Source organism: Furipterus horrens, unplaced genomic scaffold, assembly GCF_987537825.1.
Source record: "Furipterus horrens unplaced genomic scaffold, mFurHor1.1.pri manual_scaffold_4, whole genome shotgun sequence".
NCBI classification, from domain to species: Eukaryota; Metazoa; Chordata; class Mammalia; order Chiroptera; family Furipteridae; genus Furipterus; species Furipterus horrens.
The window spans coordinates 103,651,285-103,664,807 of NW_028327174.1; the positions used below are offsets into that span (position 1 = coordinate 103,651,285).

The 13,523-nt window shown below is 47.3% G+C and overlaps 1 protein-coding gene and 1 long non-coding RNA gene across 6 annotated transcripts; one reads left to right on the top strand and one right to left on the bottom strand.

The window, feature by feature from the left end:
• Nucleotides 1-256: 256 nt before the first annotated feature.
• On the bottom strand, nt 257-6,467 carry SOCS2 (suppressor of cytokine signaling 2). Of its 5 annotated transcripts, none has more exons than XM_090273882.1 (3): nt 6,338-6,467; nt 3,507-3,871; nt 257-1,790 (listed from the first exon to the last, which is right to left on the bottom strand). In XM_090273882.1, exons 2-3 carry the CDS (start codon nt 3,643-3,645, stop codon nt 1,333-1,335), a joined length of 597 nt encoding a protein of 198 aa, XP_090130008.1. In that variant the 5' UTR covers nt 3,646-3,871; nt 6,338-6,467; the 3' UTR covers nt 257-1,332. The 5 variants fall into 5 exon arrangements, with proteins under 5 accessions (XP_090130008.1, XP_090130007.1, XP_090130003.1 ...); XM_090273881.1 differs by lacking the exon at nt 6,338-6,467 and adding an exon at nt 5,823-6,221; XM_090273877.1 differs by lacking the exon at nt 6,338-6,467 and adding an exon at nt 5,348-5,633.
• LOC150012587 (uncharacterized) lies at nt 5,083-10,057 on the top strand. Its single transcript, XR_016510528.1, has 3 exons — nt 5,083-6,020; nt 7,435-7,473; nt 9,665-10,057. It is a non-coding gene; the product is annotated as an uncharacterized LOC150012587 (long non-coding RNA).
• Nucleotides 10,058-13,523: the final 3,466 nt, after the last annotated feature.

Genomic DNA, 13,523 nt, shown 5'->3' on the forward strand with positions numbered 1-13,523 from the left:
TAAAATATATGGCCATAAAACTTTATTTTGTATTATGCCTACTCAACCTGTAGAAGACTAAGATATGTTACAGTTTTTAGAAATACAAAGGGCATTAGTGTTTGCCTGTTCAACTTGTATAAGGGCAACTTGGCAAGTCTTGCCGTTTCTAAGCTATGCTTTCCAAAATGCAAAGGGCAAGTATGACCCATAGCTCCAGAGAAGGGCAAGAAATGTTCTACCTCTTGTTGAATATTTGGCTTATTTCACTTGACTTAAGTTTTTACGGCAACCCTCTATTACCACAAAAGTGTATGTTTTCTACAATTCAAAGTAATATAAGTGCACTTGTAAAAGTCAGGTTTGTTTTTTTTTTTTATTTAATACATTCTAATCAAATAGTAACAACAGTAAATAAACACTCTGAAAAACAGGCAGGTATCCCCCTACATCTGGAAGAAAATTAAGTCAAAGTTTTCTACATGGTAGAAGGGAGACAACCACTGATGTCTATGGTTAGACAATTCAAGGACAACTTGGAAATTTCTAAAGCCATTTCCAAAATTTTTCATGGCAACAGACTGGGACACAGCTACGTCAAAGGGTAGTATGTCTATATCTACACAGTTTTATTAACAGGGATTGGGTTGCACCTGTATAGCATGACATTCTTGTCTTTAGCCTTAAAGGAAAAGACAAAGTCTTTTCTGTTTGCACCAATTTGAAATATTTCTGAAGTAAGGCTCCCTTAAAATGGATTACTACAGTACTCATTCACATGAGAGTTCATACATGTAGCAAAAAGACAAATACAGGATTTCATGGTCACTTTTTCTGGTTGATTTGGTTAATTGCATAAAACGAAGGATAAACACTCACAAGCATATCTGATCAACAAAACCCCTAGGTACATCAGAATGCAAAACATAACATGTCCAAAACAGACTCAGATCACCAGGCACATAAAATTGAAGTTAAACCTGTGTTAGTTTCCTTCCCCTTCAATATTAGTCCATGGAGTTCTTTCTCTACTACCGGTGCTTGGACCTTCAACCAAAAAGAAAGCTCAAAAAGGCAAGGCATTCTCATAAAAATGTTACTTCGGCCTTTACTTGGGACATTTAATTTGTAACTTAAAAGATCAAATGGTCTTAGCCATAGGAAGGGAAGCTTTAGGTGAAAATATCTGAGGAAACTTGACCTAACTACCTCATCACACATTTAAGTGAGATGGATTCAGCTGTTCTTAGAATTCCACGTAGTTATCTGGAACAGTCACTCAAGTTTTGGTTCTTTTTACGTAGCTGCATTTGGAGATACTCTATATGAGGCATGTTTAGAAAAAAGAAACACTTACACCTGGAATTTATATTCTTCCAAGTAATCTTTTAGTCTTGTTGGTAAAGGCAGTCCCCAGATGGTACTGGTACATTTGTTAATGGTGAGTCTACAGAGATGCTGCAGAGGTGGTGCTGATGTGTAGAGCGGTTTGGTCAGATAAAGGTGAACAGTGCCGTTCCGGGGGGCTTCTGGGCCTGTCCGCTTATCTTTGCACATCTGAACATAGTAGTCGATCAGATGAACCACACTTTCAAATTGTTTAAGCTTGGACTTGACACATATGATAGAGTCCAATCTGAATTTCCCATCTTGATATTCGATTCGCAGATTAGTTGGTCCAGCTGATGTTTTAACAGATATTGTTAGTAGGTAGTCTGAATGCGAACTATCTCTAATCAAGAAAGTTCCTTCTGGTGCCTCTTTTAATTTCTCTTTGGCTTCATTAACAGTCATACCTCCCCAGTACCAACCTGGGGTATTTATTCAAAAAGAAAAAGAAAAGAAGGTAGAATCATTATTATAAAGAATGTTTTAAATGGGGCAAGTACTTGACAACAATTTTTCTAACTCTAAAAAGAAGTGTGTGAGTGAAAGTTTACCAGAGGCTCCCACAAATTCGTTCAGCAGAAATTTAATGAAAATGTGGGTCCATGTTATTTTATGAACACAAAATCTGAGCCAGTTTGTTTTTTTTAAGTAATTTTCTGTAGCTGTTTTTTAAAGTGTCAAGATTTTCTCCTAATGAAACAAAAGAATACATATTTGCAATATGACACACTGGCTGACAAAGCATGATGCTTTCAGCACCACTCAGGTGAAATCAAAGATTTAAAACAAATTAGAGGTTTAAAATAAAGCCATACCCTTAAAAAAGTGGAATAACCCAACTCCAGTAATTTCAATAAGAGTAAAAACAGAAGCAACTTTTTGGATGGCTGGTGTCTCCCACTCTTCTCCCCCAAATCTGTCAATAGCTGTATCTCTATTCTAAGGCCTAGAAAACTATCTACTTGTTTTAAAAACGCAGTTCTAGGTACACTACTTTCTGTTTGCTGTTTTGATTACAACTACCTTATCAGTCATTGAGAAATGAGGGAAACCCCAATTGACAATTAGTACTTCAAGTTTGCAATCTTCTGGACTTTGCCCTAATTCAAATCCAACCCCAACCGTCTGTGCGTCTCCCCAGCATTCCCGATTTGATCTGCCTGCACCATCTACCTGGCCCATCCCGTTAGCAAAAATGACATTCTGCATTTAAAAAGTTTGAACAATATGCCCTTCCTAATAAATGAATAAGTAAATAAACAAACAGCTCATATTTAAATAAGTAAATAGCTAGCTAGCTCGCTCGGATTCCTGAATGTGTCGATCTCTCCAGCTGAGGAGAAAAGCTGGTGGCCCACAACCACAAGTGAGGGAATGAGGGAACAGTCCCCTCTCCCCAGTTCTACCAAAACATCAACTTTGCCCCAAACGTAAGCTTTTAGGACCCAGAGATGTTGAAAGTCTGCATGGTGTGTGCCAGATTGTTTTTTCACTTTTTTTCTCTTTTCAAATTCCGAAAGACAACGGCGGGCCGCGCAGAGCCGCGCAAAGCGCAGGACTGCACTTGAAAGACCCCTGAAGGCCAAGCGCTTAGCGGAAGCTTCGCTGACCACACTCCTCAAGGCTCCGCGGCAGCCGCCTGCGCCGCAATCAGCTGGTCCCTGGACTTGGCCGCCAATATCGCGTGCTGCAGCGGCTGCTCCGCCCGGGAGCGGGATGCAGCAGCTGCGCCCACCCGCCTGCTGGCACTCCGCGGAAACGAAGGCGCCAAGCACTCTCTCCCGATAGAATTCGAGCCCGAGTGCTGACCCCTGGGCAGACCGAAAGATCATTAAAGTTTTCAGCGCCCTAAGGGGCAATTTCCAAGGAGCTCTTCTCGCGCCCTCCTCCAGGCCTGAGTCTCTCAAGAACCACTTTCCTTTCGCATCCTAGAAATCCAGGGCTGTGTGTGCATCCTCTCCGAGTCCCGCCGCCCTGAAGCAGGGGCGGGAAGCGAGGGGACTTTTTCCACCCCATTCTTTGCTTCTCAGTGCGTCCCCACTTTCCAGCTGCGCTCCAGACCAGCACAGCCCCCAGCCGCGTCTTTGGGGAGGCACCCCCCACACCCCCGCACGCATGGCGGCCGTACCGCTCCCTACCTGTTTGACTGAGCTCCCGCAAGGCTTTCGCCAGACGCGCTGCCTCCGGGGACGTCTCCTCCGCGGACCCCGCCGTTCCCCACTGGCCCTGCGTCCCTTCCGCGCCATTCCTGGAGGGCTCGAGGCACCGCAGGGTCATGAGCAAAGAGTCACCGCAGCAAACAGAGGTGGCCACCCGAGATGGGGTCAGAGAGGGGCACGCGTCCTTTCTGGAAGTCAGTTACAACCCCAAAACACGTCCCTGAGGAGTATCCAAAATGGTGGTGGAGGGGGCGGGGGTGGAGAGCTGCCGATCCTTCCTCCCCAGGTCCCGGTGGACAGACAGATGGCAAAGTCCCTCGCAGGCGCGGTCACCCACAGTTTGCCTGCAAAGAGAAAGTGCGGGGTTGGGTCAGTCCGAACTGGACCGGCTGGGGTGTTGGTGGGGAGACAGCGACGTGGAAAATTCCGGGGACTCCTCCGCGTCTATGCCCCAGTACGATTTAACCCCAAGCATCCAGTCACTGCCCAGACCCGGCTCTACAGAGACAGAAGGTAGAAAGAGCAGGGATCAGACAGACGCTAGAATTGTCGAGAGGGAGGGGGCGCGGCAAGGGGGGCGGGGGAAAGGCGGGAGAGACAGGAAGAGGGTGGGGAACCGAGTGTCTTCCCGCCCAGGGCAGCTCACTGAGATCACAGGCTAGCAGAATGGGAGAGCAAAGAATCACCTGCAGGCACAATGGTAAATAGGCCGTAGTCAAGGACAAGTGGGGAAAAATTGTTTAAAGGGAAGAACAGGAGAGCTCCCAAAGCTGCACTCCTATCTCACGCTCCACACAGCCCGGGGAGCCCCGGGAGAAAGTGCCAGGCACAAATCCGGTGCCCTATGGCGCCGTGGGGCTCCTGGGGCCTCCTGGGGCCGGAGACACCAGCCTGGGACGCCAAGGTGCGCAAGTTGCCGCATCCAGGGCTCGGAGGCGGCCTTGCTGCCCTACCCCCCCCCACCCCACCCCCACCCCCGCTTCGGGCAAGGGTAGGGGGCGCCGCTGGGAGCCATGGCAGCTGCTCCTGGGGCCGGGCGGCCGCGACTGCTGTCGAGGAATCGACCCGAGCGTGCAGCCTTCGCAGGGGTTCGGAGCCCGGCCCGGGTCGCGGCCAAGCAGGCTACAGCAAGAGCCGCGGGACCTGCAAGACAACCAAACTGAGCCCTTACCTCGGCCTCCGCCTCGGCCGCCACCTCCGCAACCCGCAAGCCTCCCCAGCGAACCTGGAGCGGGGGAGCCGGGAGGGGCCGCGGAAAGGAGGGGTGTTATTCCGAGTTACCCCTGTTGACTTTTAATTTGGTAACGAGACGCCTGGAGATGCGACGAGACCGGCGCTCAGTGGCCACGGTGTGAGTTCTCAGCGAAAAGGGCAAACAAAAGCCCCGGGGATCATAACCTACACGTCCTCCACCCCACCCCAGGCTCCAACACCCGCTTCTGGGTTCGCACACCCCCCAGCAAGGGCAGCTGCTGGGCTTCCCTCTGACTGCGACCAAGGAGGTGGGAAGGACAGAGGGAGGAGTTAGGAGCCAGGGCGGGAGGTAGGGGAGGTGGGGAGGAATGGGAGATCAGGTTATTAAGGGGATTATTAATTTGGATGGCAGTTTAGAGAAAAAAACTCTGGAGACTTCCCGACGCCGGGAAGGAACCGGAGAAAGCCGGCTGTAGCGCCAAGCAGCGGGGCAGAACCACGGCTGACTCTTCCCCTTGCGGCTCTAAACTGCGGAAGCCAAGGCCTCCCGGCGCTCGCTGCGGTGCCCGGGAGCCCTCCCCAGCGACCCTCCTGGGGCGCGGTCTTTGGGCTCCCCAGACCAGTACCTGCCGCCTGCTCCGGCCCGAGCTCCTCCGGAGCCCCGACTGTGGGCACAGAGAATGTCTAAGGCGGTGCGCCCGGAGACCGGCGCGCACCGTTCGCGGCCCGCGCAGCTCTGGTAGCGGCGGACGAGGAGGCTCATGCTTCAAGGGAAGCCCAAGGCCTGCGGGTCGCGGCGGTGGGGGCGGCGAGACTTGGCAAGAGTTAAACGTCGGTCCCGGGAGCGCAGTGTGCGCGCGACTTCCCAGCCCAACGCGCCTCCCAAGCTCCCCGCCTCCCTCCTCAGTCTGAGCTCCAGGAGCGCCCCGCCCGACTGCTGCGGAGGCCGCTTTCCAGGAACTTTCCAGGAATTCGCCCCACGTGACCGCGGCCTCTGCTACTGCTTTAAAAAGGCTGGGGCGCTACTGCGCAGGCTTCAGGGGAGGCGGGCTCCGAGTCCTCGGGTGCAGGGCTGAGCCGAATAGCTGCTAGGGTACCTACCCTTGTTTGATTCCCCACACTCCCGATTGTCCGGAGACGCGCAGGAGATGACCCCGGCTACCACCGTCGGAGCCTGTTCCCTAGCCGTTCCAGGGGTACGCCGGGATCGAGCGAATAACAGACTTCCTCGGCCCGCGGCAGAGGTTTCTCTTTCCCATCTCTTCCGCCCCTTCACGCAACCCTGCAGCTGCACATTTTGTGAGTGGCAGGCGGGAGAGGCTGGAGGTCCTGGAGAAGGCCCCTCCCGCTAGAAGACACTTGAATGGGGTGGGGAAGGCCCCTTTCCAGCCCTCCGCCTGGTGCCCACGCGCGACAGCCGGAGGGAGCCGGCCGGAGGGGCTATCCCCTCGGCCTAGGTCCTGCAAGGCATGCAGGGGCGCCTCCTTAGGCGGCTCTGGCCGCTCTCAAATCCCTCGCTCGGGCGGTGGTGCTACTCGTAGTCTCCAGCGGCAGCCCAGCCCGGCTCCTCCTCTCCGCCCCAGTGTCTTGCCCGCCGCCTGTCCGCCTCCGCTCACCTGCGCCCACTGACTGCCGAGGAGGCCCTCATACCCACGCGCCTGGGTGGTGCTGGGCGCTGGGCCTCGGTGCCTGCAGTCCGGGGAGCGCGTGTCTCAGTGATTTTCCGCAGGGCTGGCGCTCAGGGACTGGGAATTCGGAAAGATCCTGTCACTTCTTCCCTGCCAGGGGACCTTTCACCTCCTCCCACCCGGTTAGAGGTCACCTGGCCTCGGTTGCAACTCATCTTGCCTGCCTGCCCGCCCGCACCCGAAATGTGACCTGCTTTTTAAAAATCACTAACATTCACGGGAAAACCAAAATCCAAAATTTCGATAACCCATTTTTCTTTGAAATACTGTTCTATTGCATCACTGCTCCGAAGTTTGAAAGGTCAATGACCACTTTTAGTTGAAGCGGTGGCTATGGGGAAATTGGGCGAGGAAGGGGGGAGCAGGCGCGGGTAGGTGCGGCTCACAAACTTTGCCTGCTGCCCCCTCTGCTGGCTCTGGGAGGAAGCGTAAACCAGTTCCCCGCCTTCCCCGCTGAGTCAGGGGGGTTCGTTTTCTCATTTTTACTGCTTTTCAGTAAATAACTAGGAAAATGACAGGCAGACGAGCGCGGGAGGGGTGGGCAATTCGGAGGTAACCAAGAACTTTCTCAAAGATGGCAGTCCTGTGCACAGAATCATGTTTTTGTTTTTTAGACTGATGGAGGGAGTGTCTTCGATGTGGAGGGCAGAGCTAATTGATTCCTAGTTAAAACCCTCTATTAAGTAGCTGAAGACTTGCACAGGTCGTTTATCGTCATTAGACCTACGGCCTTTTCTATAAAATTAAGAGACTGGCCTCCAGTTCTGGGTGAGGGACTGAAATTAATGAACCACTACATCCACTAGGGTTCACCATGTTCTAAATTATTCCATATGGCTTTTTCTTCTTTGGGAGAGAATCCCAGGGGTAAGGTGTACTCTTCTGTAGTTTAAATTAAAAGATATTTAAAACTTTTTTAAGATAAAATAAATTTCCATTTGTCAATTGAAATCAATCTGCCAACCGTTCTTAATGTGCTTTCCTCTTGCCTCCTAATACAGTATATGCTGTTCCCTCTTTTGCAGATGCTGTCTGTCTTCTTGGAGTGTTCTTCCCCAGGTCAGGTGCGTGGCCTGCTCTCATCATTCAGATCTCAGCTCCTAGTCCTTTCCACAGAGAGTCATTCATTGTCCACAAAGTTTACAATAAACACAATACCAGCTGTGGGGGCACCAAACTGTACCAAATTAGGATTTTCAATTTTTGTTTCTGAAATATTTCTCAACAATGCCCAAGCATTTTGTTGGCCATTTTTTAATCTACAAGAAAGACATATGGGAGACTCTTTTTAAAAATGTTATGGGATCATATTAAGTTAAAAAAAAAAAAGGAAAATGAAACTATCTATTTCAAGCTATTACCACATTATAAAATTATGCTCGAATGTGGGCAAAAACAGAAGGGAATGTGGAGAAATGAAAGCAGCCTTTTTTTTTTTAGTGTGGCAGGATAGGGGTGAATTTTTAAATTTGACTTTTCTTAACAGTGTTCTAGTATTTTTGATAGTCATCATTTCCCCAAAATTACACATAGGCCAGTGTCTTCAATTACTCTAAGGGAATAGAGTGGAATTTGTAGAGCTTATAACTCCAGTCCTGATGGACCTCTCTCCTGAATTCCAAACCTGCCACTCAGTATCACTTTTTAATGTCAAATAGGCATCTCCAGTTTTATATGACCCAAACTGAGTGCTGATAACCCCTTAAAACAATACCCCTTTAGAACAAAAACAAAAGCCATTCCTCCTTCAATCTTCCCCATCTGTGAAAATGTCAATTCCAGTCTTCAGTTGCTCAGGTCAAAAACCTTAAGAGTCATGCCTGACTGTGCTCTTTCTCACACACCCTACGTCCCATCTTTCAGCCAATCCTTTGACTCTGACTTCACAACAAACCCGGAATTGAAGCACTTGCTTCATTACCACACACAGTCCAAGCCACCCCATTTCTGCCTGGCTTACTGCTGCAACTTCCTAGCATCCTGGCACCCCTGACAGAGCAGTGAGTGATCCTGTTTAAACCAAGTCATTTCATGTCCCTCCTCTGCTCTGAACCAAATGGCTGCTTTACACCTAAATAAAAGTTAAAATCCTAAGAGCCACCTACAAGACCCGGTCCCATTTGCCTCTGATCTCATCTCCTCCTGCTCTGTTCCTTGATCACTCTGCAAATCACATTGAACTCCTTGCTATTTCTAGGACATGCTGCTCTTTCTCTTTCCTCAGGGCCTTTATCTATGCTGTTTCCTCTACCTACCATGTTCTTTCAGATATCTGCATGGTTTGCCTCCTTGCTTCCTCAGATCTTTAGTCTATGTCGCCTTCTTAGTGGGACCTTGCCTGATCACCTTATTCAGAAGCAACCCTCTCGAAAACACTTGTCTCTCCTCCCTGCTCTAGTTTTTCCCTTAACACTAATCATTATCTAACCTAGTTTATTTATCGGTCTGTTTTCCTGTCTTTATCCCCCACTAGAATGTAGGTTTCATGTGGACGTGTCATTTGTCTTTGTATTGTTCACAGTTGTATCTAAGCACCTTGAATAGTTCCCAACAGGTAGTAGGCATTCCACACAACTGCTGAATGAGTGAATGGATGAATGAATATTTAAGCAGCATAGCTCTTAAGTTGAACTGCCTAGTCCTGGCTGTGTGGCTCAGTTGGTTGGAGCATTGTCCCATACACCAAAAGTTTTCAGGTTTGATTCCCAGTCAGGGCACATACCTGACAGCCCCAGTCCCAGCACATGTGGGAGGTTACTGATCGATTTTTCTCTCTCATATTGATGATTCTCTCTCTCTCTCCTTTACTCTCTAACATCAATAAAACATTATCCTCGGGTGAAGATTAAAAAAGCTAGTTAAACTGCCTAGGCATGAATCCTAACTCTGCCACTGCTAGCTATATATTGATCTTTGGCAAGTTATTTAGCGTTTTCCAAAGATGACAATGGAAATTACCTTATAGAGCTGTTATGAGAATTAAATGAGATAATCTATGAAAAATGCTTTGGCATTCAGAAAATAATAAGGATTAACTGTTATTTCAATTATCATCCTTTTACTCTCAGTGATAATCCTGCTTACAGGTAGGATTATCAAATATTTGTCTATATGAAGTTCAACAGTCAGCCCCCTGAGATTGCCTGAGAACCTCTTGCAGATCTTTCCCTGGAGCTTGTCTTCAGGTTTAAATGTGTAGGTAAAAAGTGATTCCATTTGTTTCTAGATGTTCAGAAATGTATCTCTTCTGTTCAGTGGGCCAGCAGGTGCATGGCTGCAGCGGAGAACTATCATTCTTCATGAAGAAGGATGGGAGAGTGATTTCACAAAGCTGGAGAGTTTCTTCTGTTGCCTGCATCAAGAAACTCCCAAGCATTGAAAATCCCCTCAATGTGCCAGATCCGAAATGGACATTCTTGGTTGTGCAATGCAGATGTTCTGATACTCTAATTGACAAGTATTCCACAGTGAGCTTCTGCAAAGTTGCAGAAAGAGTGTTTTAGTTTTTGTGTTGGGAGTGGGGGAGCTATAGGATGATCCTTGGCTGTTGTGGCTGAAGCACTTGTGGGCATTAAGATATGCTTTTAAGTGACCACCATCACTTCCTTTTAGAGTTTGCCATCTCACCACCACCACCACTACACACACATGCACACGCATACCACTCTCAGACTCCCAGTGATTCTGAGATCCACTCTTCTGGAAAGCATGTGATCCATGCTAGCCAATAGGTATATCCCATACCTCTGGACACAGTAGCACAGCCCAAGAAATTTTGTTTTAGGATTTGATGTAAGCACTGCAAGAAAAACAGTACCTTCCCTTCTGAGATGATGAGTAGTAATGACCACGCAGGCCAGCTCTTATACCACTTGGAGAGGACCTGACAAATAATGAAGGCAAGGGAAAAAAAGCAGTTCAAGTGAGCAAGGGAAAATTCCTGAGCACTTGAATCCAACATGCTTGAAGCTGTGCTACCCTTGGGCTTCTCAGATACAGGAGACAATGATCTTATTTTCTCACAGCCTGGTTTGATTTAGGTTTCTATAACTTGCAGTCAAAGACACTCTCATGAACTGTGGTGGGTTGGATGTGGAGGGATCCATGGGAGGGAGTGGACTGGAGAAATGGGAAAACAAAGGAGAAAAATACCTTCTACTTAAATGAACATCTCTTAATTTTCCTCTGGTGTTTCTCAGTACAATTCCTTTCTACAATGTCATTCTTGCTCCATCCCCATGATGGAGGACACTCACTGGTGGACAGAGGAGTCCCACTGGGTTCTGTGCCCTGGGGCAGTGTGGGAAAGGGAAAAGCCAGGCATACGGCTCTGCCTTAGACTTTTGGTACCCAGGAACATGGGAGATGGCTATGCCCTTGGTCTTTCCTCTCACAAAACTTGAGGAAAATCATGTTCTAGGTAGGACAGTGGTTGTTAATATTAAGTCACAGATCTCTCAGAAATTCTGGTAAAACCTATAGACCAGAGTTCACAAACTGCCTATGGGCCATATTTCACCCCGACCCCCAGAGTGTTATATTTGGCATGCCAGGATTCTAAAAAATATGAACCAAATAAAAAATCTGAAAAGCTCTCTGCTTTCTCTTAAACAGCCCTAAGATCTGTCAACACTAGGCCCCATTCCCTCAAGGCAATGAGTGATCAGCTCAAGCACAGTAAGGGCTGCCCCCTTTGGAAGGTGCATTCACCACAGTCCTTGGCCTCCTCTGTTGTCTCCTCAACACTGAGCACTACTTGCCATTTGTTGTCACCCTCGCATTATTGTTTTTTTTATGGTGGAGAAGTATTTCTCTGGACCCAAGTCTACCAGAAACGGGGAAGTAAATACAGACCCAGACTACTGACTATTTCAAGACAAATGGGAGAGAACTTATTTCTCTGTGGAAGGGAAGCTTATTTCCCTGTGTTTAGTAGGCAAAAAGGGTGGCTGGATTCTCCCACCTGACCTATTTCATTTTTCTGGGCTCCTACCTGGCCCTGCAGGCATTTGCATGGATACTCCATCTAAGACTTCTCTGTAGAAAAATCTTCTGGAAGCACAGACTTTGGGTGGTGGGGAGTTAATTGACAACCTGAAACCTGATTCTGAATCCCCAGGAGTCTGTTGACCTCAGGTGAGGTCCTAAGGGTTGATAGTCTCCATGAACATATTCTTGAGAGATGAGGGCCTGCCTGCAGCCTTGTGCGGGACTCTTTTATGGAACTGGTCTATCTAGACAGAGGACCATGAGTCATAGGACTTTGGTGCTGCATTTCACTAGTGCAGAATAATTTTCTTTATTTCCTTTCTCCTCCTTCATGATGCTCTAACCCTTTGGTCTTCTTGTTTCGCAAATACACAAGCCTGCCTCAGGGTCTTTGTACTTGTTCTCTCTGAAACACTCTTTCTGCAATATTCTGGTGACATCACTCCCTCACCATGTTCAGGTCTCTGCTCATAAAGGCCTCCTCTTTCTTATCAGTGATTATTTCTTTCCCCTGCTTTATTTTTTAATTCTGGCACTTAGCACTATCTGACATTATAATGATCTTCATTTGTCATTTGTTTAATGTCTCCCTTCTACTGGAATATAAACAAAGACTTTTTTATATTCACTACTGTATCCCCAGTGCCGAAAGCAGCTCCTGGCCCTAGTGACACCCACTATAAAATTATTGAATGAAAGAATGCATCTACAAGTGAGGAAGCTGAAACACTTTTACTACCTTCTTTCTGGCCTGGATCCCTTTAACTCTCTTCTTCCCATGCCTGGTTGTGCTTCTCAGCATAATCTATGGCTTGGCCTTCAGACTCTGGTCTGTCTGCTATCAAGAGGAGCTTGGCTCTCTTGGAGTTCCTCCTTAATCTGCATGAGCCTGGCCTCACAACTATAGTACCTAATAGATAGCATGTGAGAAACCCACTCAACAAATATCATGAGTACTTAAAATGTACCAGGCCTTGTGGACAAATATAACTTGGCCCACTCCTAAGGAGATATTAGTCTAGTGAAAGAGACACCATCAGCAAAGCATTCTAACAAAGAGTAAAAATTCATGGAGGAATGCACAGAGTGGTCTTGAAAACTGCCGGAAAATACCACTACATCCATCTTGGAAAACTTAGAAAGGCTTCACGGAAGAGGGGACCTTGATCAAGCCACTTAGCTTCTCTGGATTCTTGTTTTCTCATGAAAAATTTGGATTCAATGTGCTATTATGTTTTCTTCTTGTTCAAATCACCTTCCAACCTCTGTTCCATGACCTCACAAACAGCAATTGATGGTGTTATTAGACCTAAGCTTGGGCAGCTTCTAGGTATGTTTTCCAGAGGAGTTCACAAAGGTCAAGGCCTGGTGTGATGATGTGGTAAGCAGAGCAGGCAGAAGAAACACCTATTAGTAAATAACAAACACTACTGCTGGCTTAGTCACGAAATTCTGAGAAACAACAGCACCCAGTGAACCAGCCTAGAGATTGGCAATCATGAATGAGTGAGACTAACTTTAACCAAAGGCATGTGGCAGAACAAAAGATGGCAAGCTTTAAACAGTATGAATAGTAGCCACCTCCTTAAGCCACGGGGCAACTTCCATATACATTGATCATGCAAAGGCCAGCTAATCATGCATACAAGCCTTTTCTGATGTCCTGGCATGTTAAAATTATAATAGCCATGTTCTACCATAAAAGAGAGCAGTAATATCATCAGTGTGCCTTTATATGATGGTTTTAATCTCTCTTCACCAATATGTTACAGCATATAGCTGATTTATTTTATTCTTAAGCAATCCTTTGAGGATGGTAGAAAAAATCCCTATTTTACATGTAAGTAAGTTAAGCCAAAGTAGATTAAGTATTTTATTATGTATTTGTAAACAAGTTATCTTTAAGAAAACAGTACAGGGTTTAAGGACTTCCGGCCAAGATGGAGGCCTAGACAGACACGCTGCATCTTCCTCCACAACTAAGAAGGAATACAACTACCTCAAAACTAGAGACAACCAGAAGTTCCAGAAAATCGAGTTGCATGGAAGTCCAACAAACAAAGATATAAAGAAGAAATACTCGCAGCGCGTGCGTGTTTGAGTTGAGACTCAATCCAGGAGTGCC

What these genes read in the sequence shown, in the direction of transcription:
- SOCS2 (XM_090273882.1), bottom strand. Translation starts at nt 3,645, where the DNA reads ATGACCCTGCGGTGCCTCGAGCCCTCCAGGAATGGCGCGGAAGGGACG. An exon ending in GCGGGAGCTCAGTCAAACAG is followed by an intron (nt 1,791 to 3,506) that starts GTAGGGAGCGGT and finishes TAAATACCCCAG; the next exon opens with GTTGGTACTGGGGAGGTATG.